This window comes from Protopterus annectens, chromosome 1.part0 (assembly GCF_019279795.1).
Source record: "Protopterus annectens isolate FY-2018-M chromosome 1.part0, PAN1.0, whole genome shotgun sequence".
NCBI classification, from domain to species: domain Eukaryota; kingdom Metazoa; phylum Chordata; order Ceratodontiformes; family Protopteridae; genus Protopterus; species Protopterus annectens.
The window spans coordinates 1,881,102,821-1,881,130,628 of NC_056725.1; the positions used below are offsets into that span (position 1 = coordinate 1,881,102,821).

The 27,808-nt window shown below is 39.6% G+C and overlaps 1 protein-coding gene and 1 long non-coding RNA gene across 3 annotated transcripts in view; one reads left to right on the plus strand and one right to left on the minus strand.

Moving 5' to 3' along the window:
- Positions 1–8,531, minus strand: part of LOC122800618 — a 269,203-nt gene extending 260,672 nt beyond the window's left edge. Inside the window, exon 1 of the long non-coding RNA XR_006364624.1 lies at positions 7,781–8,531. This is a non-coding gene — a long non-coding RNA (uncharacterized LOC122800618). The remainder of the gene's footprint in view (positions 1–7,780) is intronic.
- Positions 5,650–27,808, plus strand: part of RANBP3L (RAN binding protein 3 like) — a 268,930-nt gene continuing 246,771 nt past the window's right edge. The window contains exon 1 of one of the 2 annotated variants that reach the window (XR_006364599.1): positions 5,650–6,276. Coding sequence is in view for 1 of the 2 variants with exons in the window: in XM_044069962.1 (XP_043925897.1) it covers positions 6,009–6,276 (268 nt within the window). In the remaining variant the exon portion in view is untranslated. The remainder of the gene's footprint in view (positions 6,277–27,808) is intronic. The other variant, XM_044069962.1, reaches the window with a different exon arrangement.

Consider the following 27,808-nt stretch of genomic DNA (forward strand, 5'->3'; position numbering starts at 1 on the left):
CTTATATGAAAAAGAACACGTGGCAGGTAATATTTCACCAAGATGTTCATGAGCTCTTAGAATCCCCCAATGATTATTAACAATTTGTCTGAATAAGGGTGTATTATTACCAAATGTGGTTATGAACCTAATCTTCTAGTCACTGTTATTTATTTGATTCGATTGCTTATAACAAAGCAATTCTGACCTGGATGTGTTTCTAACTTGATTTTTGGTTTGATTGATACGATCAGGATGGTAACCCCTATTAATGAACCTCTGTGCCAAATCATTTTCACATATTGATTGTGCCTCCTCTGATGAACATATACGTTTGGTCCACAAAAATTGTGATTTAGGAATGTTATTGATGATGTGGCGGGGATGATTACTAGTGGCATGAAGAAGAGTATTGTATTGTGGAAATTTCCTATGAACTTTGGTAGCCAAAGTGTGATCACTTTGTCTGGAAACTACCATATCCAAAAATATTATTTCTTGGTATTGTATTTGTAATGTAAAATGAATACCCATATCATTGTTGTTCAAATATCTCATAAACTCATCAGCTGAGTCCAAATCACCCCGCCACACCATCCAACAGTCGTCTAAATATCTGCGCCAAATATCCAATTCCTGAATATATCTATTATGGTTGCAGTCATAGATATATTGTTGTTCAAAAAAGCCCATAAATAAATCGGCATAAATGGAAGCAAAACAGGCTCCCATAGCCGTACCCCTCATCTGCCAATAAACCTGTCCTTCAAAATGAAATACATTTTTCGTCAAGACACATTCAGTAAGTTGTATAAGAAAATTATTGAATTCAGGGCTATATAGCTTAGCTTTATCCAACCAAAATGCAACAGCCGATATTCCTGCATTATGTGGAATATTAGTATAAAGAGATGTTACATCCAGAGTACATAACCACCAATTATCTTCCAACTGTGTGTCTTGTACTATCTGTAGAAATTCTGTAGTATCTTTAAGCCTAGATCTAACCAGCTTGAGTAATGGTTTTAGATGGAACGTCAAAAAGGCAGAAAGAGGTTCAGTTAATGAGCCATTACCCGATACAATGGGCCTGCCAGGAGGATTATTCGGGTCCTTATGAATTTTAGGAAGCAAATATAGATATTGAGCTTGAGGATCCGATACTTTAAGCTGTTTACATATATTACTAGTGATGATGTTATCCTCCACAGCTGAATCTAACATAAAATCAATATGACTTTTAAAGTTTGGAGTCGGATCAACCACAAGTTGACTATAAAACTTACGATCAGACAGTTGTCCAATAGCCTCAGCACGGTACAAAGACCAGTCCATCACCACAATGACTCCACCCTTATCCGCAGAAGTAATAACAATGTCATGGTTAGATTTTAAATCATATAACGCTTGTTGTTCATCCACAGAAGATTATATTTTGGAGACTGATGACTTAGGGAGAAAAGCAACTCCTTAGTCACACATTCTTTAAAAATAGATACATGTTATCCATAGGTGGCTGAAAATTAGATGGACCAAATCTAAAACATGTTGATCTTTGAGAATCAAGTGTATCTGAAAAAAATATTTTTAAATTAATCAACCTGCAGAAATCATGCAACTTGTTAATCAATATATGTTCAGGAACAGATACAGCCAGCACAAAATTCAAACCCTTGTTCAACAGTGTGACAGTATTTTGTTACCAATCATGCTCCTGCTCTACTGGTCCTGTTTGCGGTGTCTGTATTACTTGCAGCCATCTTCACTGGTCAAGTCACATTTATTGCTATGGTAATGATGGAAACCTTGCAATTTACTATGGTGGTGTTGGAGTACAGTTTGGGAGACCATTTGGCTAGTAACATACACATCTGTTGTGGTTACTGGTCTCTGTGACACATTTTTGTAACAGGCTACTATCTTAGGTATATATCACCTGGAGCCACACATATTTTGACTTTGCAACCTGATTACACATCATGGCCTGAGTTATTGTTAATATGGTGTCATATCAGTCAAGAATAAAATTCAGGTCAGACACTTCATAAACCTCAACTCTTTTAGTACATCCAATCAGCAACCCTAACAGGTACCTCATGTCAGACACAATTTCTTGCAAATCAAGCCATAACAACATTTTGATAGGATAACTAGATAGACTGATTTAACATTTTTGGATGGGACAGTGAACAAGTACTTGTCTGTTCCTAACAGAACTGAGAACTGTAGAGTCTAAGCTGATAGAGGAAATCTTGTAGGATTTTATAATTCACTTTGCTTTAAGATCATAAACTAGGTCACAGAGACAAATGCAGCTAGTAAAAGTGAGATGCATATATTTGCTTTGTGGGAGCTGCACACAAACAGGGAAAATGTATACATGTAATATTTAAGATGGAAATCAATAGAGCGTATTTAAAAAAAAACTCTACAGTTGGGAAGGCAAATACAAGACATGGAAAATGAAAAGATTCTTTGAAGGAGTCCTTTTCCAAATTAAGTCCCATCTCAGACCCAAGATATAGCTCTTAGCAAACGTGTGACTAGGTAACCATGTAGCCATAGCACCAATAGTAGCCATGCGTAGATTCTGGAAGCATGCGCTGCATACAAATATGTCCATGACACAGAACCCTCTGACTACATTAGTCAGAGACTGACTGGCCTTTCCTGCTGGTAATATTGCATGATACAGCACTCTAATAATTTACAGATGCCCCCACTCCCCAGCCACAGGGGAACCTTCTGTACATAAGGCAAAGGAAACAGCTGCTCTGCTCTGTCTTCTTGAGTCCATAAACACATTTTAGGTAGACTGTTAGTAGAATTCAAGAGTCTGGAGAGGGTATTTTCCATTGCTCTGTGATGCTCTGTAGAATGGATAGTGAGTTGAGTGATACAAGTACAGTTTAGGACAAATCCTGAGGAAGACCAGCTCCCTTTGAAAGGCCATGTAAGAATTCTTATACATCAAAACCTGCAATTCTAAAATCCCATGAGCAATAGGATCAAGCACCAGAAACAAAACTCCAGGATATAAACCTCAAATATATTAAACCAGACAGTTCATAAAATGAGATAACCTATCAGTTAAAAAAATTAAGGTTCCAAGGGTGGAAGTGGCTGGGGGGGACTGATGATGGCTCGAGGTGGAAGATTTACAGAAAGAACTCCTTAGCCAGTCTATTATGTGTCAAAATCCTGCCCTCAACTATATCATGAAAGGCTGCAAGGGTGGATACATGAGCCTTACCTGTCAAGTAGCTGAACACAATCTCAAACGGAACCAAAAAAGCAAAGACACTGCTCTACACCAATGATATCTATGAAACAAGAAGTAACTCAGCAATCCATAGAAATATGTTCTTCTTTTCTGGTACTATAAGAAGCCACTATAGATGATGCTCTCTCAGTAGCCAGGTCCTGAGACAAAGCTAGTCTATAGCTAAGCTCCCTGTTCCTCAATGTGACCTGACCGTCAGCTGAAAGAAAACTCAAGGCTATGTGCCTGGGTCTAACTGGCCACAAATCATGATCAGGGTGAGCCAGAATTGTATACTCTATCACATTAACAGCCAAAGCAGGAGAGGAAAAGGGTGGAACCCATAGGCAAACAGTCCCTTCCAACATAGAAAGAATAGATCCACTGCCCATTTACCCCATGCTAAAGAAGGGGGCAGAATTCTGGAAGCACTGCGTTTTCTCTTGTGATAAACAGTTCACTCCCTGGCACTTAACACTGATTTTTGTTAGTCATTGATCCAGCAGGGGGCTGGCAGACAAAATCAAGACATCTACCAGCAAAACTGCCACTTCTTGAATGTGCTCTGTTTCTAGGGAAATACAGCAACTGATGGCCCAATCCCAAACACAGATGGACTGCAAACAGTATAGGAACATGATTTCCCCTTGTTTACATACCAAACTATTTGGTGCCAGCTTTGCCAATAATGGTTCCAAGCTCAGATTAAACTACAGAGCTCAAAATTTCAGAAACCTCACACTCCTGACTGGTATCTTCTTTAGAAGTGCTGTAAGGTGCACAGTCTGTTGAAACCTGAAGCAGTTCTACTTTAGATACCCACACTGTAGCAAAATCAGCTAGTGTTACAGCACACTTGTCCCGCACTAGTTCAGTATGAAAAGGATGCAGTGTGGTAGATGAGCCTTGTTTCAGTACTTTACTACCAAATACTTTCTAAGTTCTTCAAAGTCCATTGCCCCTGGCTAAGAGAAGGCCATCCAGAACCTATATATCAAACTGCTGACAAAAGGGCAAAAGTATGCATCTGAATTTGCATGCTGCTGTTATGTTTCCCAGCAGAAGTATATGTCACACTGACGTGTTCCCATGGCAGCATACAAGCACATCTTTCAGGTATTACTAATCTGACAATAAACTGATGTGTGCTTGACGTGAAGTATCATTTCATTGTACCAGTTTGTCATCAAAATCCCGAATATTATAGGAGATTCTTCTGGATATACAGTTACAAAAATGATCAACTGACACATAAAATTTCCTTACTACTGACTATGTAGAACCATATGGTAATCTGATACAAACTTTAAATCCACATCCTGTGGGTTTCAGCTGAAAGACATAAGGTCTTTCAAATGTCCAGCATTTTCAAGACATTTTATTTCTCAGAATGTGTTCATTCTTTTGGCTGCTGCTTCCCTGAATGTGGCACTTCTGTCTCTGTCTCAAAAGAAGTGACTGGAAGCACTGAATTGTAATAGCAATGCCAGCGCTCTACTCCAATTCTGCTTCAAAGGTACTTCCTGCATAGTCTTACATATGCTGCAAGAAAAACCCAGCCAAGTTAGAGTTTTCACTGTAAATCGCCTGGCTTTAGTTACTATAAAGACTTTAAAAAGTTGTGGACATTCAGAAGCCATGTAGCTGAAACACAATGCCCTTAAGGAGATGTTTGCGTGTGTCTCATGGGCCTCCATTACAGGAGGTTTAAGGTATCACACAGTGAAAAACTCTAGCTTGGCTGGGTTTTTCTTGCAGTTTTTACTGAATGGTTTGTATGTGTGTCCTTTGTACCCCTTGGTTTGTTTGGCTGTTACATATGCTGACAGCTTTCAGGGCTGTGTTACTATTTAACAAAGTATGGCCCTGACTTTACAAAATCCTGTCCAGTTACGGTATTAGAAAGAAAATCATCAGTACAATACCAAAGACAGGGCAACTGCACTGCCTGAAAATTCCCAGGATCCAGTAGGTTTCTGATGCAAAATTATAGCAGCTACATGAAGTAGAACAGCTGCAGATGAGAATTAAGAAAGTAACACCTGTTTTATTTTTGGTTAGTTTCTAAACAATTAAATATGCGTTTTCTTATTAAACATGCTGAGTATTAAAAGCGAGTGATGCACTATGGACTTAATGCTTACACTATTCCAATGTCTCACTCGTTTTGGGAATAATATAAACAGAAACACTTCAAAAGTAAAAGTGTGTGTGTGTGTGTGTGTGTGTGTGAGAGAGAGAGAGAGAGAGAGAGAGAGAAGGCGTGAGGCTGTGTCATTCCACTGCAAATATTGTGAAACAGTAAATCTCTTTCAGCTTACCATTTGCCTTGATAAGAGCTAAACCAGCTTCCACTGCTCTGCCTGGCCCTTTATGTTAGCCCAGCCCATCTTTATACACCCCCACTGAGGCCCAGCCTCCTCTAGGAGCCACACACCCAGCTGTCAGCCACATAATAATGAAGAGTGATTTGAAAAACAGCATCAGTTTAAATTTCCATTTCAAAGAACTCCCCATGTCCAGACTGACCTGAACCTCAGAAAGGAATTTGCAGACTGTATTGTATCAGTGATTGCACTAGTTATACAAGAGCCAGCATTACAGTGTGCATGTACAGCAACAAAAGGGTTAAGAAAGAAACGAACATTACTGAACGTGCTAAGGGATTAGCTGCCTGCGTGCCTGAACAGCACCATTTCACAGTGAGAGGTGAAACTAAGCAAAGTTTTCAAACTGGCCTACTTCTGATTTGGCAAATCTCTAAAGCATGAGAAGTCAGCAAGTGTCTCCAGCAAAGGTTGGTATACTGTACCCAGGTATAGAGCCACTCTGTACAGACAGTACAACAAACGCTACCTGCTTTAATAAAGCAAGACCTCAGTCTACTAAAGGGAAAATCTGTGCCAGAAATCCCCTCCAGAGAAAAAACCCTTCCTTAACCACTTCTGTCAGCAACAGGAGCCCAAAGAACTCTACACTGAACAGCTTCCGTGAAACCAGTTGTCAAAGGGAACACCATGCTACCTCTACAATCGGTAAGGCTTTGTATTTTACAGTTCATCAGTATTGCTAACATTTGTCAGTATGGGAGCTTTCATTTTCTAAGCAACACAAGATTAAGTTTATGAGACCAGTGCTGGCCAGTAACAGTTGACTAAAAATGTTTGTTTCTCATGGATTAGACAGTGTAATTCATACGAAAAATGCAGTTTAGGTGTGCTTGAGCTTAAAGTTATAGTAAGTTATATCTGCCTTAGGTGCAGAAGACCTCCCAACCTGAAGGTAACCTGTTCACACCATTGTTTCATTCAGCACACTGTACTCTGATAACCTGCAAAACATCCATCGCCACTTTTTTGTCCAGGTCTTTTCACAGAATTGAGGTGGAGGGATATGTTATATTTCAATCTGTGGCAGAAGGGTAACCTATACAGGAAACTCTACAATGACAAGAGTAATAATAAATACTGTCACCATGATACAAGTCTAGACAAAATGGGGAGTATAACAATTCTTTTTATCTACACCAACACTGAATGTTTACCATTGAGATAGTAAGGTTACAATGAGTAAAGATCAGCAATGAATAAAGTGTGAAAGAAAAAAAACTGCTTCTCCGGCATCTAATGTACTGCTGAAAACCAAAACAGAGCAGTATTTAAAACCTGAGAAATTAGGTTATGTCACTTTGTTTAGTTAATTAATGAATCACACTGAACTTTTAAAACTTTAGCAAATGGATTTAGAGGACCCCCACCTCCTATATGCCACCAGGATTTCATACCTGCAGGGTACTTTTTCATTTTGTGGGTAGCAACTACATTTAAACTAAAAGATGTCACAGGAAATCTGGTGAGTCCATCTGAAATCAGGTTGGCAAGGAAGCATAAGGTGCAAGCCTTGCAAGTCTCCCTTTGGTTGAAGTAGGTGTGTACTTGTGATGTATTTCACTATAAACAGCAACAGAAATGCCACATGCACTGCAGCATACGCTGTTCAGCAGATTTCAGAAAAATGCTACAGACTTTAGTTTCCTCACAAACAGCAGAAGTGAATGCAGTGGTCATATTCATTCATTCATTCAACGTTTACATGTCAGAGGAAGCTCGCATTTACAGATCAAAGTGTGAGGCCAGATACTTGCACCACATCAGTCAAGTACCCCCTGATGAGACATCAAAGAGTGATAACTCCAAGTAAAAAACAACAGTAATGCACAAGTAGGGGGCTTATTGTACCACATTATCACTTTCTTTATAGTCACCTTATTAAAGAAAGAAAATGTGCATATATTAATTTCCTTTCTGTGACCCACAAATTACCTATGTTGGGGGAGGAGGAATGAGAATTCCAAAAGCAAAGTATAACACAACCTCTAAAATGTTTGTTAGAACTGTAGTAAAAACTACCATAATGAAACATTTTGTTCACACAAAATGACAGACCTGGGAACCACAGATGCTTTCATTTCTTATACTGCACAGCCACTAGCAATAAACTACTGCAAATAAATCACTCTGTATTGTTACACGTACATACCTGTACACCGATTTGTTAAACTGCTGAAGTGTCTGCATAACATGTAATTCTGGGAACCATTCAGCATATCTTGATTTGTATCCTAGCCAAGGCTATTCTCCTTGTCCAACTCATTTTGAAAGTTCTAGGCAGTATTTAAACTTCCATCTGGAATACTCAGCTTCTTTAATGCAGCTTCATTTGTGGTGCAGTCCGCTCTTCTGTCACATGTGTACAAAAGTCTAGTAGAAGCAGTTGGTCATAAATACCACCCCACATGTGTAACTTTTTATTTTGGTCTTTAGAAAAGGTGATGAGAAATGCAGCTTTAAATTAGTGTCTGTTGAAGACTCACTGCTTGTAGAACACAGCCTTCAACACAGAAAAACACCTTTGCAGCTTCAGTTTACATTCTAGGATTTGTTCTGTTTGTGTTGGCCACTTTATAAGCCATTTCTAACCAATGTATATAAACATGCTGGCAGAAAGTGCATCACGTAATTTATTTAAACTGCATAACAGTGTAGTTGTGGCATAGCTGTGCACAGTTGCCAAAAATCGGAGGTAAAGGAACAAAATTATCTCAATCCATATTAAGTTGGACATTTGCAGTAGTGTTTAAATTAGACAATTTCTGTTAAAAGTATAGAAAGATTGAACAGTGATAATGAAGTGTTGCACGTGGCAGAAGGGACAAAATCTGCTCAAGGTAGTGAAGTCAGCAATACCCCTTCAGAAATCTGTTACTTCCAGACTGGTTCTCTACAGAACTGCAGGCCACTCTGGTATGGACACGCCCACATCCCAACTGTAAACCACATCGAGGCAATAGTTCAAAAACCTGCTTACAGTTTTCACAGCCAAACTTGTGTTTATTCGATATAGCTTCTTAAGTGAAATGTATTGCTATTTTTTTTTTTGCTCAAGGTATGCTGATCCTGTTACAATCACAGAAACCGTGCAGGCAAGTAGTTACTAACAAGGGATGAAGCGGCAGCAAGCAGGTAGTTGTACAAAATCTTCCTTGTGTCTGATGATTGTCTGGTCTTAGAGAGATGCCACTTTAAGCCCACATTACCCATTCTTGTTAGAAATCAAACTAGATGCAAATGACCACTTTTGAGTGTTCCCTTCTGTTTTGGAAAAAAGTTACCACTTTAAAAGGTGCTTTCTTCACAGGGATCCATTAACACATCTGAGTGAGGCTCTGAAGATAAGCTCTTGGAAAACAATGGATTCTGATTATTTTCTGAGTGCTCATGCAATCTAGAGGTGATTATAACTAGTAAGAAGATGAAGAAAGAGGTCCCTCTCATAAAATACTGTCAGGGAAGGGGGCTTGGATGTTCAGACGTCTAACAGTCAGCCTTTACATTTTTCATAAATCTGTTTCCCATGCAAGCAGTCCAAGACTAAAGTAAGCTACATAATGTGATTCCAAGAAATCCTTTACACTGCTGCTAGTGCAAGTCAGTCATTATACAAGGCCATATCTCTTAATCTTTTAGCAGAAGAAATCTGACATAGCCTGACATAATGGGGGGACAAAGTCCCAAAAACAGGGACAGATTTTAAATACAAAAATTAAAATTAAAAACTTAGAAAGTTGCTAGAATAACAGGATTTGTGTTAGCATGCATTTTCTGAAGGATATGAAGTCTAAAACCCAAATCTATATCACTTTATATTGATTTCAGTCCTCAGATCATCCCAGCAATTTGCCAGAAAAATCATATGAGGAACAGGCCAAAAATAAGCACAAATCTAGACATTTTGCAAAACATCTGGGACAGTTGAGTGGTTATGTACAGGGTCATAGCATTGTTGAAAGAACATGCAGCCTTAAAGTTTCAGGTAACCAGACATATATGTAGGTTTTATTGAAATGATCTATACATATGAAGGCCTAATAAAATGGCAAACCAACAGCCCTGTCTTATCTAGTTCAGAAGCACACTGTGAATAGATTTTAAAGGTGCAGAATAAAAGGGAATCATTCATAGTTAAAGTCTTTAAAGTATGTTTCTTACAGTCAAGTTTAATGTTTTGGACTGATGCCAGTGGTGGATCTCGTATGTATTCATTACACAAACACGTGACAATTTTACTCCTTCCATCTGTTCTCATTTTGCCTTTTTAGAGCATGTCACTGATGCTGCACATTAGTAGAGAAGTCAGGTGAGCACTAAAACAATCCCAGAAGAGAATGTGAAATCATCCCTTCAAGTGACAAGTGGTAGACAAGAGTTTGCACTACTCAACTACTGACCTCACTGGTTTTGAAAAGCACTGCAGTGTGTCACAGAGTGGTCAGTTTCACACAATTCAGCTGCTTGAATTCGGGTAATTAACTGCACAGTGATGCATTTTCTTAGGAAATGGAAGTTTGAAACCATACTAAATCACAGCTATTTCCAATCTGAAACACTGTTCTTGCCCCCCCCCCCCGACCCTAAGCAAGAAATCCAATGTCCTCATCTACAGTGTTCCTCCCAGCTCTTGGATGATTCAGCAAAAAGATCCTCATTAGCCCAAGTTTACTTTCTACTTTACACCAAGGCCATCATGAGCAAATAAAATATTATAGCAATAACCGATGAGAGTGTGGTATATATTGACTATTTACCCATGGCTGATGTGGTTTAATCACGAGGGCGAGTGATTAAACAAAGCCATCCGTGGGTTGTTGTTGTTTGTCTTTTGGCTTTTCCCAGTTAGGGGTTGCCACAGCGGAACTCCGGTCCGCTAATGATTGGCAGTTGGTTTTTATGGTGTCGAATTGCCAGCCTGACGCCCAACCTTCAACTAAGGCACGCCCATTCAACGCATGTCTTTCGAACACCCACTCGACTGCGGGGAGGACATGCAGACTCCACACAGAAGGCACTCCCAACCCAAGCCAAGAATCGAACGGGAAAACCTCTTGCTGTGAGGCAACAACGCTGAAGCCAACCACGGGTAAATCTTCAATATACCACATCCACATCATCGGTTATTGCTATTACACAATAACATTATTTAAGAAAAAGATTAGTTTTCTTAAATAATGTCTTTGTATAACAGCATAGTGGTGTTCTTCCTCTGTTTCCTGATTCTGCCCTTTGATGATGTACTGTGAATGCATATGGGACTTGAGTTCCCAGGCTTGCACAGTACATCACTGGTTTAGCAAGCAAGCAATGGAGAAAGGACGACTTCCGTTGCTATTTTTTAAACTGTAACCACTTGACAGCTGAGTGATTCCTTCACTGTAAGCAGGAACTTGAAGGAATGTGAAGGGGGTGGGATCTGTAAGCAGGAACTTGAAGGAATGTGAAGGGGGTGGAATGTCTTTCACTTTTGTCACCCATAAAACTGTTTCGCCGGTATTGTGAACTAACTGCACTTGGGTCTTTTAAATAAGGAATGGACCACTTCTGTTACACATTAATAGGAAAACACAATAACACTTCTGAGTCAGCATTAAATAAGTAGGGGTATTGCTGACTGTCACAGAACCCGCGGTGGTGGTGCTGCGGTAGCGTCGCCTCACAGTAAGACCCTGTCCGGTTCGATTCTCAGCTAGAGCGTCTTCTGCGTGGAGACATGCATGAATGGGCGTACCTTCGTTGAAGGTTGTGCATCAGGCCTGGCAAGCCAGTATGTAAAAATCAACTGCCAATCATTAGCGGACCGGAGTTCCACTGTGGCGACCCCTAACCGGGAAAAGACGAAAGACACAAACAAAATTGCTGACTGTCACAGAAGGAGCTACTGCCAGCTCAGCTAGCTGGAATGTTGTAAATAATTATGTCTCATTTGTGAATTTTAACATGATTTATATAGAGTGTAACAAAAAAGAGATACTGCTGGCACAGCTGTCTGGAATTTTGTAAATAGTTGTGTCATTTGTAAATGTCAACATGCTGCATGTAAGATGCTTGTGTTACAGTTGTATTAGAGCTGTATGTCATTGTACAGACGTACTGAAGAGATATTTTGTAAAGTACTGAGCAGAAATGTATATGCACTGTTGTAACTGTTTAGCTGTATATATTTTAACAATGGAAACTGCAACACAAGAAATTAACTTCAGAAGAATAGTTGAGGTTGAATTACTTTATGGTTGGGCAATAAAAAGAGAGGTTATCTTTCAGTTTCAGTGCAACAGGAGAAATAATGTCTAGAACTAGAAGTTTATTGTATGGTTTTCACTAGTGATAAGAGTCAGATGACAAGAAATGATGTTATTCTGCAAGCTATCCCAGCAGTAATATTTGGAATATTAATTTAAGAACTCTCTGAGAGAGAGACTGGGCATTTTGTATTTTATCCTTGACCTGACAAGAACATCTGCCTGCTTGCTCTGTAAGCAAGTTAACCATAGTATAGTAATTCTCTTAGATTCAGTCAGGAATATAGTGAAGTATAGTTTAGATGTTTTCTTTCTTTATTTGAGACTATCCTGCAATGTTGTTTTAAATATTCCCTGTGATTTTGAACTCTGATGCAACTGTGATTATTTACTGAGTATTTTCTTGATCTTTTATTATTCAATATATTTAAACCTTTCATTGTGGCTGATATTTGTGGGACATATTTAAGTTCTGAGAGTACTTCATATTTATTTGGTGACACTGTGGGCCACTCCTAATAGCCTTGCTCTTGGTCAAACTACCATTTGCATTGATAGTAACATTACACAGTAACATTGGACACTTTTTGTTAAGAGCCTTAAAGTAGCTGACAAGGACGTGGCTGGTGGAAGTGATAACTGCCTTGTAGTCTGAGCAAAAGGGGGCACAGCTAGTAAACCTATGCCAGCCTTTCCCAGGTGTGTGTGTGTGTGTGTGTGTGTGTGTGTGTGTGTGTGTGTGTGTGTGTGTGTGTGTGTGTGTGTGTGTGTGTGTGTGTGTGTGTGTGTGTGTGTGTGTGTGTGTGTGTGTGTTTGTATATAAATCAAACCTCAAAGTGTGTGTGTGTCAGTTACCTGGGCAGGGACACAAAGTACTGGTTGGACACAGAGGGTGCTGGCGGTCTTGGCTTGGCCATGAGATCTCAACTCTATAGCTGTGCCAGTGGGGGGGGGGGTCTTACTGGGGATCTGAAGAAAGAGGGAGAAACCAGCACAGCCCGACTGTAGTCTGTGCATGCTCTTAAGGGAAATTGCACTTTACTGTGTGTGTACGTGTCATCCTTCCCAGTGTATATCCCCCACTGGTGCTAGTGGTGAGGCTTCAGGTTCCTTGATTACTGGTGCCAGTGATGGGGTGTCACAAACTGACCGTGCTAGAAACCCATATCAGCAATATCTTGTATGCCTGAAAAATATTAAATGTGTCCACTCATCGTCACACATTCCATGATTTTCAAAAAGTAATGCTTGTATAAGAGATAGCAATTAAAAAAAAAGAGTGAGATGAAGTCTCAATGATACTTGAGCAGCCGGACTTTTTCTGCTGGTATATTCAATTTACAGTGGGTACGCTGGTTGGGCTGACCAATCAGCATGCTAGTTCTTGAACGTTAATGGCCAGTCATTGTATAATTGTCATTATTTCAATCACAAACAGACTAGCCAGTTCAGGATCAAACTGATCTCAAAGAAAAACCCACAGATCTGTGGCAGTGCATTTCTGGACGTGTCTATATAAATCTGAACTTCTAAAACATCCTTACGAGGTCTGTACGTAGCACAAGGATTATTTTAACATTCAGGATTCTCAAACTTCAATAACCACTGGTGCTGTATGTGGGCTAGCAAACTTGGGCAAGTATCACAGTATCTAAGGTGAAAAGAAATATAAACAGTCTACCTAGAAAGTAGTGTCATACCTCTCAAGTGTACCTCATTATGGGGGATGTACCTCATTTGGGGTCTTAAAAGGGTCATGCTCCTCGAAATTCCACAAAGTTCCACATTGAAAGGGTCTGTTACACATTCAGTGTTAGGAATGTTTTAGGTGAACTCCATGGTAAATTGACATTAATCATATTAATTCATTAAAGGATCTTCATTATACGTGCAAACAGCGTATTTTAACCATGCTATGACCTTCCTAGTTGAAGTTGTTAGTAAGTCATTAGTATGTGTTCCACATTTTGCCCATTTGTTCCACATTATGGAGGCGAGTGTTCCTCATTTTGGTGATGGAAGGTTGAGAGCTATGAGTAGTGTAAATTACTTCCCTCATCTAAAATTATGCTGCTTTGCAGGCTACTTGAGGTCTGAGAGACACGAGTTTGAGATCACTAGTGCTAGACTGGTTTCACTAATAGTTCTGGTCCAGCTAGAACCTTCCATACGGGAAATTAGTAACGAGTATCAGTTTGGTTTATTTTTCCTTTTTCTTTCTTTGTCATTAAATAATGACTATGTAAATACCAATCACAATTCTAAAGTAGAGGTGGATCATTCCAAGCATTCTGCAATTGGCAACTGAAATCAGAAATTCTGGTAAACAACCATTTGTACTGCTGCAAGTTTTCACATGATAGTCAATTTCTTTTATAGGCTACTTTCTATGGGTGATGGGCCTATAATACATTAACTATGTACTGACAGTTAACTATGCATTTATTTTAAAATAGTGTGCAACAAAATGCATAGTTTCTGGGGATCACGTCTGTGGTTCTGCTTGACAGGGGCACAGGAAAATAATTTTCTTGGGTGGTGAAAGTCAGGGTAACTTTTTGGCTAGGCTTGTATAGGCCCTAGGGTCAATAGCCTAGTACCTACCTATGAACCTATAAAACTAAACTTCAAAATGTCTGTTTATAAAATACAGCAACAAATGTCTATAAAAATATTTAAAACACTTGTTTTGTCTGTCAACTAAACAAGCTATTTATAAAGTACAACAAATATCTATAAAAAGATTTAAAGCACTTTTTTGTTTTGTCAACTAAACAAGTTGCTGCTTTTACTGACAGTGAGACTTTTTATTTTTTATTTTTTTTATTTTTAAAATTTAAAGCACTTTTTTGTTTTGTCAACTAAACAAGTTGCTGCTTTTATTGACAGTGAGACTTATTTAATCATCAGCTATTCTGTTATCAAGTCTCTGTTCCTGCTCCCTCATCAAACCATTCTCTACTATCTTTTCACTAGGTTATTCATAAAAGACACTTACTTGGTCTAACAACATTTCTCCCTGTAATTTTTAATTTCTTCTTTCCCAGTAGTCTGTCAAAGATAATTTGATGATTTCTACAAAGGTGACTTGCCACACAGGAGCATGCCTCTCAACTGTCCAGATTTTCACAGAATGTCCAGAGTTTTGCATTATATTTTGATCAGTTCCTCATAAAATGTAGTTTTCTGGAAAACCACTGAGGACTCAAGTCACAAAATAAACATTTGAGTTTCAGACTTCATATCCTTCAGAAATTGCATGTCAATACAAAACCTCTTATTCTAGCAACTTTCTAAGTTTAAGACCAATATTTAAAACCTGTATCTATTTTTGGACCGTTGTTCCCCCATTATTTTTGGGATTGCCTGGATCTCTTGTACTAAGAGGTTGAGAGGTATGTACAGATGTAGCTGTTGGGATCTACTTTAGAACACCGACACGCCAGTTCGCCGACACACAAACCACCGACACCAAACAACCGACAACACACAATACCGACAACGCAAAACACCGAACACCATTACACCAACACACTACACGTAAACAACACATTACACTACATTACATATCCACTAGCCCTAACCCAAACCATAACCCTAAGGTCCGACACTACCACACACTTACCCTACCTGCACCCTAACCCTAACTCACTTAACCCACCCCTAACCCTAAGATCCGACACTACTGCACACTTACCCTACCTGCACCCTAACCCTAACTCACTTAACCCACCCCTAACCCTAAGGTCCGACACTACCGCACACTTACCCTACCTGCACCCTAACCCTAACTCACTTAACCCACCCCTAACCCTAAGGTCCGACACTACCGCACACTTACCCTACCTGCACCCTAACCCTAACTCACTTAACCCACCCCTAACCCTAAGGTCCGACACTACGCACACTTACCCTACCTGCACCCTAACCCTAACTCACTTAACCCACCCCTAACCCTAAGGTCCGACAGTACCAGACACTTACCCTACCTGCACCCTATTCCTAACTTACTTAACCCACCCTAAAACATAAACCCGTCACTAACACACACTTACATTACCCAAACCCTAACTCCGACACTACCGCACACTCACCTTTCACACACCCTAACCCTAAATCCCTCACTATTGCACACTTACCTGTCCGCTCCCTAATCCTAAATCCCTCACTATTGCATACTTACCAAGTCGCGCTTACACGTTCCCCTTGTCGGTCTTCCAGCTGTCGGGATTTCAGCATTTCGGTCAACTGCGTTGTCGGTCCTTTCTCGTTCCTCTTCCGCGTGTCGGCGAACTGGCGTTTCGGTAATTTGAATAGGACCCAGCTGTTGATGTACCCCGAAGGCAATTCAAAACAATTTCTACATCTTACAAAGTTAGGCTTGATAGGCAATGTCTCTTTTGTTTATAGAAAAGAATGTAAAACTGTACAGCCACAGCTATGTCCCCAGTACTTTCAAAATTGGAACCAAACTGGAGTTTGTTCATCTGTGCTTAATTGCAAACCACATTAAACTTGATATGGTAATTATTTACTTCCTACTACAGTCCCTCTCCAGAACTTTAAAAATACTTAACTTGACACTCTGCTGCCCTTTGGGTGTACAAATACTGTAATTCTGACTCCTGAATGATCTTATCAACTGGTTGCCATGTAGAAGTCTGTAAAAAAAAATAAAATAAATAAATAAATATATATATTAATATATACACACCACACACACATTTTTATATATATATATATATATATATATATATATATATATATATATACACACACTGCGGTGGTTGTTCTGCGGTAGTGTTGTCGCCTCACAGTAAGACGTTGTCCTGTTCGATTCCCAGCTAGAGCGTCTCTGTGTGGAGACATGTGTGAATAGGCATACCTTTGTTGAAGTTGTGCGTCAGGCCTGGCAACTCGGCACGTAAAAATCTACTGCCAATCATTAGCGGACTGGAGTTCCGCTGTGGCGACCCCTAACCAGGAAAAGCCGAAAGACACAACATATATATATATATATATATATATATATATATATATATATATATATATATATATTACACACACACACACACACACACACAGAGTAGAATAATAGGATTTGTAGACATTCTGTGCAGCATAGGAAATTCATATCATTCAATTCATATATATGCCTTTTTTCATGAGGAAGCATTCCAGTTTTCTAGTTGGGCAGTATGCTTGGATAGGTACACGACAGAGGGGGCATTACATCTGTCAGTGTGCTGATAATGGAGATGTAAAGGGGCAATGATTTTACTTGGGTCTTTAGTTATTAATTACACCAGGTAGAAGGGTTTCTTAATGATAACTGATATGCGGTCAAAAGAGAGTTCATTGCCTATGAATATACCTAGATCTCTTGTATCAGTATCTGATTTGTGGGATATCAGTTATCAGGTAGGTGAACAGGTGCTCTTGCTTCCTAAATAGAACAATACCACGTTTCTTTTCATTGAGCTTAAGACTGTTGTCCTGACAGCATGAGTTTGTGTGGATAAGGCCCTTTTTAGGAGGAAATGGATGTCATTTGGTGTGTTGATAACCACTCAAAAGTTTGCATCCAACAGCAAACTTACTTAGTCTGCCAGAAACCTCATTTTTGGATGAGGTGACAAAATTCAGCTTGTACTTGGCTTTGCAGCTGATCTTATGTCAAAGTCCTTTGCTTACATTTTTAAGGTCACTTCTAGTATGGGGTGATTTAAGTTTTGCTTTTTTTCAGTTTATAGTAAAGTTTGTTGGTACTGGGGTCCCACCATGAGGGCATGTCTCTAAATTTGTCGTTGGATTTGTGGCAGATGGGGACAGATGCGTTGATGGAGTTTAGTTGAAAGACTGGTGGTGTAAGTGACTCCATATGCTATGGGTTGTCAGTGGGATGGAGAGCTTTTAAATTATCTTAGGTCAACAGAATGTTAGAAAACTGGCCCTGCAGAAATCCTGAAGACAGTAAAACAGAAGAGCATCTTAGAATCTTTGTGAAATAAAAGACAGCATATTGGTCATATTTAACCAATGACTGGACAACTGCAAGTGTTGAGCACATTGGTGCTACATTTATAAGAACAAGGTAAGCCAATTCAGGTCACTAGGAGAGGACGGTACTACCTAGTCTAGAGAGTTAATGTTGTTGACATCAAAAACCCTGTGCATAAATGTTTAGTGCTCCCTGTTTGACAGTTTTTGGAGGGGTAGATGAAGTCGCCCAGAATTAATGTGTTAAATTCCGCAATTAAGGAATCTGTAACTTGTTTAGGTAGTTTTTATGGGTAGTGGGAGACATGAAAGGGGTTCTTTGGTTAGGTATGATGTAATGGGTATACTTCTTTATAAATACTAGTATACACAAGAAATCTAGGTCATTATCCTACAGGATTAGCAGTAAGATGATGAGAATTTGTATAAATCAGACATGACCCCACTGGAAACATAACCACCCTGAAGAAGGTGTCTTGAGTGATGAGCATTACAGTATTGTGACTTTTACTGCAACCAAGTTTTCTTTCACTGTCTTTGTCTATCTGTGAAGGGATAAAGCCCTGACTATTGCCCACATGACTTGTGTTCTGTTAGTTTTGATGTCTGATGGAGCTGCATGGAGAGATGGGTTGTGCTCATTCTGGGGTGGGATGTGGTTATGTGGGCATTTCCCTTGACATTCCTAGTGGAGGCTGGGGGTTAGTACAAGGGAAAGTATAGTCTAATAAGGGATAGGGTGGGCATAAGGCTAAGCTTCTGCAGAAAGGGAGAGATGTCTCACACTCCCAATGCATGCCCCCCGCCCCCCCCCCCCACACACACACACACACAAAAAAAGCAAATCACATAATCAAAGGAGGGAGGAGAAATTAGAGCTAGGCCTTAAAGTGAAAAAAAAAAAACAAGAAATGCAGGACAGCCCCCCATGATGCCCTTAGGATCCATGTTGGTCCCAGTCAAAATCTCGTGTTTGTCCAGGAATGGAGGAGGACTGGCAGACCTGACATTGGACAAGGGGCACCAGGGATGGCTGTCAGAATGAAGCAATAGTGATAACATTTCCCTCTCCCCAGAAGAATTTCTGTAACTATGCAAATGTCTAAGTTTTCAAGGGTCATGAAAGCTTCAAGGATTGTCAGTCTCTTGTTTAAACTTCTAGCCCTCAGCAGTACCATGCCAGTCTTACTGGTATTTGTTAGGCTTGTAGATGTAAATGACAGACTGCCTAAAAAGGCATTGGAGGGGTAGAGTGTGTTCTACTCAGTATAGAGATGCCTTAAGAGGAAAGATGAAGACCATCCCCTATCCCAGGTGAAGCAGACAGAACTATATAACATTGACCTCTAAGTTGACACGTTAGTTCCCCTGTAATAAGACCAGTTATTAAGCCAGTTGTTGAAATCAATAGGTTTGGCAACACTTGTGGTGATGGCAAGATACTGGTTCTAAAGTTGTTTCTTTCTGGCCTTAGAAACGTACAGTGAGAGCTCAACCATGTCTATTATTATATCTTCCAAGGTGGAATGTCAAAGGTTGTTCAGTCCATTGTGAGCAATGACCATGTCATATGCACACATTAGGTGAAGGGAATCTGACATTGTCAGTTTTTTCACTTGAGTCCACTTTCCATTACTTTGCTCAGCCTAGTCAGTGGTGCATCAGTATGCCAGACTATACAGTTACCTGTGACTGAGACTTATGTATGGGAGCATGCTCAGGCAGTCTTAAGGGCTTAGGAATAGAGATGCAGCTTAGGTGACCCTTGTTCGTTGTAGCAGCTGGAAGTGTTATTGTGAATACTGTATCAGCTGGAGCTGCTCTTGTGAACATATCATGTGAGGTGTTATTTTGTTTCTGAGGTTTAAGTGCCTTGGTACATTGTCTAGGTGGCTTAGGAGGGTGTTTTAGTTAGTACTCTAGAATACATGGGTTTAATGTTCATACTGTGTTATGGTGATTGGGGATATAGTGCACTGTGAGAACTGGGTGACGTGAGAGGTTTGTCTCCAGTTAAAATGGGTTATCTACACCTAGGGTAATAATGGGTTGTCAGTGAACACGAGGCAATCACTGTACCATGTCAAAGTAAACCAAAGCTAAAAGGCAGACAACAGATGAGCTGAGGGAAAAATGTAGTCTTATCGTATCAGGAAATTTGACTGGGAAGGGTTTCTGTGTGAATTGCTTACCATGGTTGACATAGTACCCATCTAATGGGGGAGGGGTTAAAATAATGGTTTGGAATACCATGCCAGCTGAGATACAGTAACAGTAGTTTAAGTTACATAAGGACAGAAACATGAGTAAAATTATCTGTATAGTCTAACGGTGTATGCACTGGTACTACTAGTACATTTATGTATGGGTGCTGGTTGAGGTAGAAAACCAAGTAATATGTACACAGTGTGATAAAGCAGAACCAGATACTATGTACACAGTATGATACAGCAGAAAAAAGCAGGATATAGGCACAGGTGACATAATTCTAGCAAGCAAAGTACAATAGTTCAAAAGTGATAAGGTGACTACACAGTCAAACAGGAGACAAGCTACAGATACAAGTGCTTTGAAACTGGTGAGTGCAGTACTACAATTTGAAAATGATAGGATAAGGCAGAAATGATGAGAGTTACTGGCACTGTTGCAAAGGACAAGCAAGCACTGTATAACAATCCAAAGAAAACCATTGCAAGCACTGGCAAAAAGGTCACAGGATATAGACCCCGGTGTCACAAGACTAGCAAGTGCAGCACAAGAAATTTCTAAAATGATGCAAAGAACCAGCAGGGGCACAAGTGTCACAAACCTTTGCAAACATGGTACAGCAACTTGAAAGTGAGAAGAATGTCACAAAACTTTGTCATAAGACTGCACATACAATTAAAAACTGAAGAAAGTGCCAACACTGGTACCACAATAAGCAGGCAGTACAATAAATTGAAAGATTTCCTGACCAATAATTTAAATATAAAGTACAGATACCACATTTAGTTGTACTGACTGTTGAGCTGTTGCATGCTGTGCAGCTATTTGAAGGGCTAGGTTGTGCATCTCCTAGAATAGGATGACTACAGCAGGCATCCATTGGCTTCTATACTGTATGAATTAATACAGTTGTGTATGGTGTGCAACATGTTGCAAATCAGTACTAACAGTACAAACTGCACAATGAAGCAGTAATTAAAGCAGACAAAAATAATCAAACAGCCAGTCGAAACTGATGGTGCTAACAGCAAGTAAATGTTCAGAACACTGCACTTTTCCCATTCTCTTACAACAGCACCCTGCAAAAATAGCCTCCACAAAAAAAACACTAGAAGGCACACAAGTCCCAATATTAGCTTAAAAGGCAAGAAATGTTCGCTTTGTATTGGAGGAGGGATCACATAAATGGTCATTTCCAGTAAATCAATGCAACAGTAATTAAAGTAGGCAAAACAAGCACAAAGCAAAGTATATTTCTGCTTCTGTTTCTTTAACCTGATGTAGTTTTCTGCTCATGAAATTTTTTTTATCCTATTTTTAACCATTTTTTTATCCTACTTTTATTCACACTACTACTACTTCTTCCTCTAACCATTGCCTACTTACTCACTTCCTATGAATACCCACTACATGTAGACCATCACTATCCTAATAAGGAAACCATTGCTCTTTCCCTTCCACTTTCTTGAACCATGCTAATATAACATCTTCACCCAACTACCTACTTGCAAAGTATCATAGAATACTACATATTAAATATAACACACTTAATCTCAGGAAAAATCCACTTCTATACAGCAAATTCCCTAACCCAAGCTATATAGGATTAATACTCTCAATAAAAGCTGGAGATATCCACCCTAACCCAGGCCCTACAAGAACTCCTAGTACTCTCCATAGCCAAAATCCCTACTCTAAGAATTCTCTTACTAAAACATCTAACTCCCTACAAGTAGCCCATCTCAATATACGTAGCATAAACAACAAAATACCTCAACTCCAAGCTCTAGTACAAGTATATTCCTTTGATATCCTCTGCTTAACAGAAACATGGCTAAAACCTGCTACCAATGACAATGAAATCATTCCACCTGGATATAACATACTAAGACTCGAATGAGTAGCCAAGAAAGGAGGAGGGGTAGCTATTCTATTTAAATCAGGCTTACAATTAACCACACACAACTGTAAAATACCTCTTGATTCCAATGCTGAAATCCTCATCTCCAAACTTCATATTAACAATGCCAAATCCATCTATATCATCTGCATGTATCTTCCTCCTGGTAATAATATTGCCACCATGGAAAATACTCTTTGCTGGCTATCCCAACACTTGCTTCAAGAAACCATAATCCTAGGAGATATAAACATTGACTGGAACTGCTATTGTAGCAGCCTCCCTACAACCCACATTAACCTATATGTTTTTTCTCAAACTATTACATCCCCCACCAGGATCAATAAAGCTAACCAGAAAGGAAGAATATTAGACTGGATTCTCATTAACCATCACCCTCATAATTATGATTCAGGAACCCTCCCTGATGATATAAGTGACCACTTACTTACCTATATTATAAGGCACAAAACCCATACTCCCAATCTAACATCTGTCAAAAATATCAGATCCAAAAAGAACTTTCACAATGAGCTATTTGAACAAGAACTAAGAGCTTGCAATTGGTCTCCATTAAAACACCTCCCTTTAGAAGAAGCCATCAATTACTTTAACTCTAACTTCCTCGCCATTCTCAACCAACATGCTCCAACCAGATTAATTAAGAGTTAAAACCAAGTCTGCCCAATGGCTTTCAAAAGTAACCAAACTGAAAATGCACCTTATAAGTAAACATTGGGCCAAATGGAGAATGATTAAAAACCCTGTTGACCAACAAACCTTTAGACAGTTAAGAAATGACACTAAGAAAGCTATACTCTCTGATAAAAGAAATTACTACCAACAATTCCAACAAACTAATCAAAACAACCCTCAAAAATTCTGGACTAGCATTAATCAATTACTCCACCCAGGTCATTCCACCACACCTAACCCTCAAAATACTTACCATACTAATCCCATGAATACAGCCAATACAATTAATACCTTCTTTACTAATAATATCCAAACACTAGCTAGTCAGTTATCACCTAATAGCTTTACTCTGCCTTCTTATAACTCTACCTCACCACCTCCTTTTCACTTTGAAACCTGTACCAACTACATATATTCTAACTCTCATACAAAAACTAAAACCATGCTCTCCCTCAGCAGATCAACTACCTGCTGATTTCCTACGGCTATCAGCCAAAGCTATAGCTTATCCCATTTCCATTCTGATCAATAGGACTATTACTGAAGGTCACATACCTAGCTTATGGAAAGTCTCTCATATTATCCCCCTCCATAAAGGTGGACACTCCTATGAGCTCTCCAACTACCACCCTATTGCCCTTCTTTCACCCTTGGCAAAGATCATGGAGAAATGTATCCATAGGCAATTACTTGACCACTTAACTCAAAATAACTTACTTTCCAGCTGTCAACATGGTTTCAGACCCTCACATAGCACCACCACCGCCCTTCTGCCCTTTACAGATTGCATAAACAAAAACTGTAACCTTAATAACCTTTCTTCAACACTATTCATTGACCTGTCCAAAGCATTTGACATGGTCAATCATCAGATTTTCATCAACATACTCAAATCCCTATCTTTAGATGCACCTACCATAAAATGGTTCCAGTCCTACCTAGACAAAAGACAACAGGCAGTAATTTGGAATAAGTCTCTTTCTACCCTCCAACCAGTTACCCTAGGTGTCCCTCAAGGGTCCATACTAGGACCTCTCCTCTTCTCAACATTTATTAACAACCTTCATCTAGCCATCCTCCAAGCCACATGCATACAATATGCTGATGACTCTACACTAATATGCTTAGCCAAATCCACATATGAACTCCTCTCTCTTACCCAGAAGGCATTTAACACAGTTGAACAATGGTTTACACAGTATTGCCTTCTTTTGAACCCCCCCAAAAAACTAAACTCCTCCTCTTTAATCCAACTCACAAGTCCTCTCCACTTGATTTCTCAGTTGCATCCACCAATGGTACCATTATATCACCTGAGCCAACCACCAAACTATTGGGTATCACCATAGATAACAATCTGAACTTTGACACCCATATCAACAATACAATAAAAACTGTCAACAAAAAACTTAGCTCCCGCTATAGGATTAAACCTTACCTTTCCCCCACAGCTAGAACAACCATAGCTCACACTCATCTAATCTCTACTCTCCTCTATGCCTCACCTATTTTTACTAACCTTTCAAAAAATAACCTCAGCAAACTGGAAACTTCCTACAATAACATTGCTAGATTTGCAACAGGAAACCCTTACAGAACCCACCACTGCATAAATATAACGCAGTTAGGATGGCTTGAACTACAAAATGTGATTAAATTCCATCAACTAGCCATTGCCCATAAAACTCTCTAAAAACCATTCATTACTCCTATTCTATCTACCCTCATCACTCCATATACAAATCTGAAATCACTACATTCCTCACACAAAAATCTTCTACATACCTCTAAACCTAACAACAAGGCTGGTGAATCTCTCTCCTCTAATGCTGTTGGAAAAACTTGGAATCTTCTCCCCAGTAACCTTTCCTCTCTTCCATCTCTATCACTCTTCAAAAATAGACTGAAACTCTACCTTACAACACACTGGTTGTGCCCCTGTACTAAACCTGACTAGGCATTTATCCATCTGATTAAACTTAGCTCTGCTTATCCCAGACTACTTATAAGCTACTATATATTCTATTATAGATTTTTTTCTCTTCAACTACTCTGTGTCTAGATTTATTCTCTTAAAATACACTGTGTCTAGTCTCTCTAAATACAAAGTATTCTCTTATACAAAATTTTTATTAGGAAATTTTTTTTGAATGGCTAACCATAGCTGAAATGTACCATGATCCTATTCACAGAAATGCAACAAAATGTAATGAATGAGTATCTGTAAATTTAGCTGTATTTGTAAATGTCTCATATTATAAATGATATTGTGTTTTTTTTGTGTTTGTTGGAGCTTTTTTCCTCGGGCCTCCACTGAAAATGGACATATATCCAGTTGGATTAGCCCGGTCAACAAATGTAAAACAATAAATAAATAAATTGTAGTCTGTAATAGTCACTACAGTAATCTTGTAAATACTTAGACTTTCCTTTACTATAAACCTGTTTAATTTATAAAATATAATTTGTAGTGACTTGCTCATACTACCCATCTGTGTACATAGTTCATTTTGATTCCTAAAACCTGTTACTTCATACAATCACAGGAGGTTACTAGGCTAATAGCCCTAGAGCCCTTTTAAGCCTAGCCATTCATGCCCCAGTTTTTCCATTTATCATTGCCTGTGGACTTAGACCAGCTAAGATGGCTTTGGGATATGCCTGTGCTATAGAGTATCTACAAGCTGCCCCTGTCCATAAGGGACACAGGTGACAAGCTAGGTATGAATCTGCATTTGAACAAACTTGGGGAACAGCTCTGCTTCATGTAAATGGGGAGTCTGCTCCAGAAAAGGGGTAATTTCTGAGACATACATCTGTCCCTCCAATATGTTTTATGTCACAGATGGGGTTTAGATCCTTAGATCAGGTAATTCTAGAGCTGTTTGTTTTGTGAATGTGTAGCATATCCATCAGGGCTGGATCAGAGAATGCCTTGTAGGTTGGGCACAAATCGCCCTTCAGTAGTCTGTAGGAGATGGAGTATAGGATTATGGCTTTGAGGCAGGCTGCATAGGACATAGTTTCACCCTGTATTTTTTTAGTGAGGAATCTCTGCGGCTGCACAAGCTGTTACAAATACCTGGTCAGGTACATGCAGAAGGATGCATTGTACTCAATTAGTGTTCTAATTAGGGCTGAGTATAGTGGGACTATGACCTCCTTACATCTGGATGCCATGCCCTTACTTGTAAGTTGTGCCATGTAGAAGGATTTTCTCACCACCATGGACATGTGGTGATCAAAGTGCAGGTTACTGTCAACCTGAGTTTCCAAGTCCCTTACCACTGGGTCTACCCTTAGGGGAGTATTATAAATGTTGTAATTTGCAGGGGTGGTCAACTTCCCAAAAAGCATGACTTATGCATTTTTTTGCACTAAGTTTTAGGCCACAGCTATGGGACCAGTTATTTGTCTGTGTCAGACCCTCCCAGAGGATATCTGTATCTTTCGGGGATTCAATGACTGCACCCAACTTGCAGTTATCAGCAAATTTGGTCAGCCAAAGGCCCTCTACATTTGCCGTGACTTCAAACAAGTATATTTTGAACAGGAGAGGTCCCAATACTGAGCCCAGTGGGACACCTCTAGTAACAGGCCTCTTGGTGGAAGTAGATTCCCCCACCCTAACTTCATGAGCCATTTGGCTATCCATTTGGTGACACAGGGATTTATGCCTAAATTTCTGAGTTTGAGTATAATACCAAAGTGAGGTATTGAGACAAGTGCCTTTGCCAGGTCAAGGTAGGCAGTATGTACCATTCTGCCCTCATCCATGTCTCTAGTGACCTCCTCAAAGAATTCCATCAAGTTCAGTAGGTATAACCTGCACTTGAGAAAACTGAACTGGGATGGCTTCAGCATATGAGCAGATTGAGGAGATAACTGGGAGGGGGGAAATTGGAGCTGGATTTATTGGCCAGCTAATTTGCTATATCCTCCAATTCAGTAAAGGAGTTCCATTTACTATTAGTTCAGCACCCTGTTGTTGCGTTCCCTTTAAAGTTGTATACATAATTGAAAATAGTCTTATAGTTATCCTTCGGCTGAGAAGCTACTTTTGCTTTAAATTTGGCTTTTGTGAACTTGATTAGTACCTTGAGTTGCTTGTTGAGACTAATGAGGGAGTTTGTTTTGCGTTTTTTTTTTTTTAATCTGTTGGGCATAGTCTTCCTATTTTTAGACAGGAATTTCTTTCTTTTGTAGTACAACCTATTTATACTGGGGATCTACCAAGGGGTCTTGCTTTTGGAGTTTATCCTCAGTTTCAATTTGATACTACTGTTTCTATGCAGCTATTTACATGCTTGTACAGGGTTTCCATAAAACACATCCATATTGGCCACAGTGTTCCCAGAGTTTGGGAGGGCTTGGAATTTGGCTATTCCTTCCCTGAATATGAAGCAGTTAGCCTTGAAAATGTTCTTAAAGGATTCTTGGGCTTGCTGGGAATTTGGAACTTATATTTATTTCATGAGTGACTGCTCTGTGATTTGATCTGATCAGTGAAGACATTATGCCAGGGGGTGTGCAATATTCCCTCATATTTGTGAGTACCACTTCTGCACCCCTAGTATAGGAGGACTAGCTGTTCTAGGGTGTTTGCACTGACAAAATCCAGAAATCGTTGAGCCTGCATGTTACTGGTTGTGTATATATCCCAGTTTATGGCTGGTTATTTGAAACTGCCCATGAATATGGTGTTGAGCTGAATGGTAAGTTAACATTCAAGTATGTAGTATGGTTACCTGTAGCTAGCAAGGATACAGTATGGGACTTTACCTAAGGTTAGTTGGAAATAGAGTGGCTCAAGTATGTCTTGGTGCTTAATCAATCTTGAGGTGTGCTTACTTTTTATGCAGATTGATACACCCATCTCTTGCCCCTTCTTGTGCAGCAGCTGGTCTAAAACTATGTCGCAATAACTGCACAGACATCAACACTCTCCAGGGTGAGATACCAGTGTCTATATGCGAAAGGTATAGTGTAATGACATCTCTCGCATGCAGTGTGTCTGCTTACAAAGACTGTTGTAAGCACGAGACAATTGCTACTTTGTCTCATGATGCCAATTCTACCAGGCAGGCTAAAGAAACCATAGGAAAGTGCACGCCCATGGCTGCAGATTTTT